Genomic DNA, 7,500 nt, shown 5'->3' with positions numbered 1-7,500 from the left:
GGGTCCACTTGTATGTTAGGGGGCTACCGCGGAGTCCGCGGTTCCTCCGCGGTGCCGGCTCTGGCCGCCAGAGGGCGCCGTCGGGGGCGGCGCGGTGCCGCCGAGGCCGCTCCTCTCCCGGCCGAGCCTCGCCCGCTCCGCTCGCGCCGCCGGAAGTGGGAGGTGCCGCGCGCGGGCCGGCGCTCGACCCCTCCCCCCGAGGCTCGGCCGCCCCCTCCCCCCGCTCCGCCCGCTCAGGTGCGTCCCGACCCTCCCCCCCTGCCTCCCGGGGGCGCGGCGCGGGAGGTGTGTGCGGGGCGGGCGCGCGGGGAGGGGGCTGCGACGCCGGGGGCTGGGGTAGGGGCGGGGGGGGGGTCGAGGCGGGGGGCGTGGAGGGGGCCCGTGCGTGCGGGGCGGGGGTCCCGGCCTAGGAACAGGACGGCGCTGGCAGCGCGGTGGAGGGGGGGGCGACAGAGAGGTGCGGGGGGCTCCGGCCGGACGAGGCGGCGGACTTAGCGGTCCCTGGTTGAGGCGGCCGTGGCCATCCGGCGCCGCTTCCCCCATTGTCCCCTTCGCGGCCGTGCCCCGCTCTCCCCCGATCACCCGTCGCTCCCGGCGTCGCCGCCTCGCTGGCGGTCGCCGCAGGGATTCCCTTGACACGTTCGACTTCCCACCCCGCGCCGCAGCCTGCAGCCCGACGTACCTGTCCCGCTCCCCCTTGGACTCTAGCGGCGGAGTCGCATGTAGGACCCTTGCCCTGCGGTTTCGTTTACCGGGCACCAAGGACCCACGACCGTGGGCTCTGTTGGGGCAGGGTGTTTGCACGCGAGGAGCAGTAATGGCGATTTGGGCCCATTTTCTCCTAGGGGCTTTGTATTATGGGGGAAACTGAGGCACCGCGGTTCTCTGGCTTGTGGCTGAAGTGTTGACAGAGCCCAGTCTCCATACTTGCCCAATGTTTGCTTGAAGGTTCCGGGCGGGGGGAGGGGGCGGAGTGAATACCTGTGATGCTTTTAAAATAAACACAAGAATTTAAACTAACCCTGTGTTACACCTCCCAGCCCCCCCCTTCTTTTGCCCCCCTTTGTCTTCACCATAGAGGGCCGTGAATTTGTCCTGCCACACAAAGGGCCTTTTGATTCAAGAAAGGCATCAGTCCCGATTTCCTGACTTGGATTACCCTGCTTCTCAGCTTCTCTTTCTCTTCGTAGAGTACCCAAGATTCTTGTACTCTTTTGCACCCCTGTAGTAACTTTGAAGAGTCTGTATTTTTCCTCAGTCAGTGGTTCTCAAACATTCCCCATCTGTGGGGAGCACACTGGCAGTAAAAGATGCTCCCATTGCCCAACATAGTATTGTTTTTTCCTCACACATGAACACCTCCAAAATACTTCACGTAACAGAGAATGCCTTTAATGATTTAAAATGTATAAGATATTGTTGATTATTAGGCCCCCAAATAACATTCTTTGTAAATAATATTAGGTAAAGGAGGCATGTGGACCATTTGGAAGATTCTCACAGACTGTAGTCTGTTTTAAATGACTGCATCTCTGCCACAAGTGGAAAAGCTTTGCACAGACTCCTAGATATTTATATAAATACGGTGATTTCTGAGGATCGATGTCCATTGGGGCCTCTGTGCCCAGTGGCTCTTTTAATACCCTGCTACAGAAAACTCTTTAAGTATTTTCTCCTGGGACCCAACTTTTTCTTTGTGTTTCTCTCCTGGAACAACTCTATGGTATGGACTTTCTGAGGGGGAAAGATACACTTGTTTTAAAATTTGGAAACTTGCATCCTGTAATTTGTTTCCGAATGTACAGAGCATGATGGCGGCGGCGTCTGAAGTAGCTGGTGTGTCCAATGCCCCCAATCCTGCAGAATCCTCTTCTAGTTTATGTGCTTCCAAATCAGACGAAGGTCTCCCAGATGGTCTAAGGTAATGTGCGCATCCTTGACTGGGAAGATTTCATTTGGGCAAAAGGCTTTTGAGATGGCTTCTTATGGAAGCATAGCTGGGTTTTCCTCTTTTTGGCTCTAGTGGCATTGCACGAGAGTAAGCTTTTTAGAGGTAGGGACTGTCTGGTCCGTGTGTGTATTTATGGTACCTAACACAGCATCTGGCACTTGGCCGGCATGCTAAGCGTTGCTTCAGTCAATAGAATACAGGGGGTCAGACTCTTCTGAAAGTGCTAGTATTTCTCCACCCTTTTTTACATGGACTATATGCTCACTTAATTGTATATTTATGATATATCTTTGTCTATATCTACATATGATTCCTATATATTTATGTTATGATTACGTATATTATAATATCATATACCTGCATGTTTATATATGTCTTCTGTATTAGAGATATAGATATGTATACATATATACATATATGTAAAGCACATGTCTTCATACATACACACAGAAATACGTGTATCTGTATTATCTACAGATAAACAGATGGCTTTGTTAGTATGGGTTACCTGTTTGTGTAAATATTTTGCCTCCTATCTAAACTCTTGGGGGCCGAGTTACGGTTGCCCACCCTTGCATCTTACAGTGCTTAACACACAGTTACGTACAGTGTTGAATATACAGTAAATTGACTTATATTCCACCTCGACTCTTTTCTAGAGTACCTAGGACCTAATATAATAGATGATACTCTACTAACAGTTTTATATGTATTAACACATTGAATCTTCATAACAACCCCAGGAGGGAGGTGCTGATATTATTATTCCCATTTACAGGTGAGGAAATTGAGACACAGAGAGGTTAGTAACTTGCCCAGGGTTGCCGAGCTACATTGGAGTCAGGGTTTGAACCCAGGCTGGTCCGACTCTGTAGTACCTCATAAATACTGGTTTAACTGAAGAGAGATGTGTTGGCGAAGGGGTAATGGGGAAAAATGTTAAGTAAGCCGAACCATCAACCTGGATCTTCATTTTATAAACAGAGTCAGCTACATACTCCTAGTAATAATAATGGCAGCTGGGGTTTGTTGAATCTTCACTGTGCCAGGCTGTGTACTAAATACTTCAGATGCATGATTTCATGTCCTCCTCACAATAATCCTATTAGGAGGGTCATATTTCTGTTTTACAAATGAGGTTAAGTAACTTGCCGAGAGACAGCTGGTAAATAGCAGAGTCAGGATTTACACCCGGGGACTGTACTGTATACGCCCAAATTAATAATTTAAGTGTCTCCCCCGCTCCCCCAGGTAACGCTCAGCAAGGAATCAGCTAGAGGTGTTTATAAAGGTTTTCATATCACAAAGAAGCTCTTGGTTCTTTTATTTCAAACAGCATGTGCTGTTGAGGAAAGGAAGGTACCGTGACCTAAAGCCTCAGTCAGTGCTGGCTTGGGGTACTTAAGGGCATCAGTTGACAGAATCAGTTCTTTAAAAGAAAGAAGGGACAAAGAAACTTAGCACAGATGTAGTCATTATTCCTGGGTGGCAGGCGCACTGTTGTGAATGTTAGATGTCGCTGTAAATAGGTTTTAGAGATCTCTTCAAAAAGCAATACGTTAAGTGGCCGTGACAAACGTGTTTATCCATGTGTATGTGTTTGTCTGGGATAAAATTTCTACGGATCGCTTCAGTTTTGGATTCAGTGTCTGTACCTCAGACACCCTGAAGTAAGGATGCCGTGCTCTGGAAGACCGTCGAGACACCTGAGAGGTGGTTCTGGTCAAAGATCTGTATGAGGAATTTGAATGAAAATTATTTTTGTGAAACATGAGAGTGGAATGAAAACATTTTTTCTAAATTAGTATTTTATTTATGAAAACATGACGTGTAACCAAGTCAGTACAGCTAACTAAATGAAATACTCTAACGAGCAGTAGGCTATTTCGTTGACATTCCCCCAGATTATTCAAATCGGACCTCAGAAATCTGGGGCTCTTCAGTCATTTATGTGTGATTATTTATGGTCACCCAACAGGAAATGTCTGTCTCCAGCGCCCAGACTCTAACCGTCAAGCTCTACTGCCTGCATGTGGGTCAAAATCGCTGGACAAAGACTAAGTTCCACGTCATTCTGATCATTTGAGGGGCTTATGTAGTCTAGTTTTGTTCTTCTAGTCATTATGTTAAAGATATTATGTATTTAATCATCCTTAAGATTGGGTGAAGAGAGAAACTTTCTGTCTTATGTTTTTGATAGCCCCAAAGACCCTGCACAGAAGCACAAGAACTCGCCTCTGTCGAGTGTAAGTAGCCAAACGATAACCAAGGAGAATAACAGAAATGTCCATTTGGAACACCCAGAGCAGAATCCTGGTTCGTCAGCAGGTGACACGTCAGCAGCGCACCGGGCGGTTTTAGGAGAAAACTTGCTAGCCACAGCCCTTTGTCTTTCTGGCGGTGGGTCTCAGTCTGATTTGAAGGACGTGGCCAACACAGCAGGAGAGGAGGGGGACACATGCCTCCGGGAGAGCCTCCATCCCGTCACTCGGTCTCTTAAGGCAGGGTGCCATACAAAGCAGCTTGCCTCCGGGAATTGTTCTGAAGAGAAATCCCCACCAGCCTCCATCCTAAAGGAAGGTAGCAGGGACACAGGCTTGGATTTCCGACCTGTGGTGCCTCCAGCAAATGGGGTTGAAGGAGTCAGAGTGGATCAGGATGATGATCAGGATAGCTCTTCCCCGAAGCTTTCTCAGAACATTGCTGTGCAGGTCAAGTATCAAGTTTCTACTACTAAAATGGAATTGGGGCTGTTTTATATATTTATCAAGGGTAGGAGACCTTTCTTCGTAGGTGGTGGAGAACTACTCTGTCTCGTTTTTTTTATTGGCAGCTGTCATACGATTTTCATGCAGTGCTATGTGATGTCATCCTTCCCGTGTTCAGTAAATAATAAAACCAGGAGCCAGGGTCTCATCGTGACTACTAGGAGCTTTATGACCTACATGTAATCTCTTCCACTGACTCATTGTTGAGTGTGGGTCATCAGCATTCATATTTCCCATCTTTGTCCTTGCAGGAGGGATCCTTGTTAATTCTCTGACCTACATCTTAAGAAGTACAGTGTATCCTGCCTCCTAGTGCTTGGTGTGCTTTGTTGGAGGAGGAAGGATGGGCACAATAGGTTGTAGGGGGCGAAATTCTTATTTCACACTTGAGACTGTCTTTGTGTCAGTCTTGGGTCTTGTTCAGGTTCTTTTGTGGGATAAATGTTCAATGCAATGTACGTGTCAACGTCTGTTTGCCAGACCTACAGTTCTTCTCTTGTTAAGAAGCCAGTAAGGGGAATGCAAAAATTTAGCTGCTTTGTTACTTGTGGCAGATTTCTAGGTAAAATTCCTAAAGAATAATTCTGCCTTTTAAAATGTCTCTGAACAGTTCTGAATATAATTGTTTCTTTCTTTATAGACTGATTTTAAGACGGCCGATTCAGAGGTAAACACAGATCAAGATATTGAAAAGAATCTGGTGAGTACTTAAACTGTCGCAGCGAATATATGAGACCATTAACTCAGGCTATCTAGAGTCGTATCATCTCAGTTGGAAAAGGTACAGGAATCTCCTTTTCAAATCCCTAACAGATGGTCAGCTAACTTCTTTCTACTTGATCCCTTCCAGAGATGGGAAGGTTACTATTCATAAAGCAGCATATTGCATTTGAAAAAGAGCTCTTACTGTTAGATCTTGCTCTGAGGTGAGGACTGCCCCTCTCATACTGCTTGTTAGTGTGCTCTCCTGAGCCATGTAGACTAAATCCAAATCCTCCTTTACTTGTTGGACCTACGTGTACTTGAAGTTTGTTTATGCCTCTTCCTAACCTCAAGTCTGAGTCTTTCCAGAAAAAACATTCCCAGACGTTTTTAACTTTCTTCTTTTCTTCATCGGATATGTTTTCCAGCCCTTCATCGCCCTGGTTACTTTTCCACCAGGACAAGTTCTATCTTATCAATGTTGCTTTGAAAATGTGATCCTGAGAACTAAATACAATAATCCGAATACAGAATAATGAAGTCACAACACAGTGGGGTTCTCCTTCTCTCCATCATGCCAGACGCTCTTTGTCGAGCCTCCCCCGGCTTACTGTGGCAGTCTGCTCAGAGAGTGTTGAGCTTTCAGCCAAATTCCCATCAGGTCTTTTTCTGGTGTACTGTTGAGTCGTATCTTCCCTTTTATTCCTTTTTTTTTTTTTTTTTAAGATTTTATTTATTTATTTGACAGAGATAGAGACAGCCAGCGAGAGAGGGAGCACAAGCAGGGGGAGTGGGAGAGGAAGAAGCAGGCTCATAGCAGAGGAGCCTGATGTGGGGCTCGATCCCATAACGCCGGGATCACGCCCTGAGCCGAAGGCAGACGCTTAACCGCTGTGCCACCCAGGCGCCCCTTCCCTTTTATTCCTAGTAATTGGTTTTTAATATCTAGAGAGCTGAACATTTATCTTTGTTAAAATGGTCTCTTTGATCTATCCCTGGTATTTCGTGGCAGAAACTTCTACCCTCAGGGTATGGTTATCAAAGTGTATATTTTTCAAGAGGAAGGATGATGCTGGGAAAGGCACCCTAGCATCAGGGAGAGGTTTTTAGGGTAATATGTGTTAACTGAGTGGGGAAAAAAATAGACGAAGTGCTTGTGGCAACCAGATAAGAAAGTGGATATTTGGTCAAGTTGTAGAAGTTGAGGGGCAGATGGAAGGAAGGAAGTTATGGGAGTACATTAACCAGAGGAAGCGAATGAAGTTTTTTAAATACAGGGTGGCAACTCGGAGTTACTCATAACAGGCAGGTAAAAAGATCCTAGAGATGAGTGAGCTGACGGAGATGTGCTGGGTGAAAACCAGGCTAGAAGAGAAGTCCCAGGGAAGTGGGAGGATTCACCTTTTCTTGAACACTTACTCTAAGCACTTCACACAGAGTATTTATTTTGTCCCCACTGTTGTGTGGTGGGGTTCCAATGATTGCAGCAATTCAAGGGGCCAGCTAAGTTATAAATAAGCTTTAGCATCAGTCTGAAGGAGGAGTGGAAACTAGCAAGTCATTGGGCCAGAAGAGGCCCAGGGTTATGTTTTGTGTGGCTGCATTCTTTTGGGTGATGGGATGGCCCACATACTTTTATTTTATTTTATTTTATTTTATTTTATTTTATTTTATTTTTTCAAATTGTCCTTTAAATTCTAGTTAGTTAACATACAGTGCAGGCCCACATGCTTTTAAAAAGGCAGTGGAACTAGGCAGGTGTAAAGCTTGATGGCAGTACAAGAAACTTGGCTCCTGTTTTGTTTCCCTTTTTGTGCATTTATGGTAATTTCCCACGGGCTGCATTTGAAATTATAACTTCTGGTCCTTGGAACCAATTAGATACTGATGAAACAAACTAACTTTGGCTTGTTAAGATGAGATGATATGGATCAAGTTTTACTCTACAGCCTTTCAGTTATCTTTTTGTATGTGCCAATAGTATGTACCTTGAGACTTCTTTCCATGAGGCTAGTGGTTTTCCCCTGGCCTGTGTTGTTCTAAAGAAGCATTGTGGACAGAGAAGGTACAACGAGGAAG

General features: G+C 46.1%; 1 protein-coding gene across 3 annotated transcripts in view; it reads left to right on the top strand.

The window, feature by feature from the left end:
- The first annotated feature begins 105 nt into the window (after positions 1-105).
- Positions 106-7,500, top strand: part of RNF214 (ring finger protein 214) — a 43,058-nt gene continuing 35,663 nt past the window's right edge. The window contains exons 1-4 of one of the 3 annotated variants that reach the window (XM_040631183.1): positions 106-237; positions 1,806-1,921; positions 4,152-4,197; positions 5,360-5,419. In XM_040631183.1, coding sequence (XP_040487117.1) covers positions 1,809-1,921; positions 4,152-4,197; positions 5,360-5,419 — 219 coding nt within the window. In that variant the 5' untranslated portion in view covers positions 106-237; positions 1,806-1,808. Of the gene's footprint in view, positions 286-1,805; positions 1,922-4,151; positions 4,663-5,359; positions 5,420-7,500 lie in introns of all 3 variants that reach the window. The other 2 variants (XM_040631181.1, XM_040631182.1) reach the window with 2 other exon arrangements.

This window comes from Ursus maritimus, unplaced genomic scaffold (assembly GCF_017311325.1).
Source record: "Ursus maritimus isolate PB19 unplaced genomic scaffold, ASM1731132v1 scaffold_16, whole genome shotgun sequence".
Taxonomy (NCBI): Eukaryota; Metazoa; Chordata; class Mammalia; order Carnivora; family Ursidae; genus Ursus; species Ursus maritimus.
This window is presented reverse-complemented; position numbering and strand designations above follow the sequence as displayed.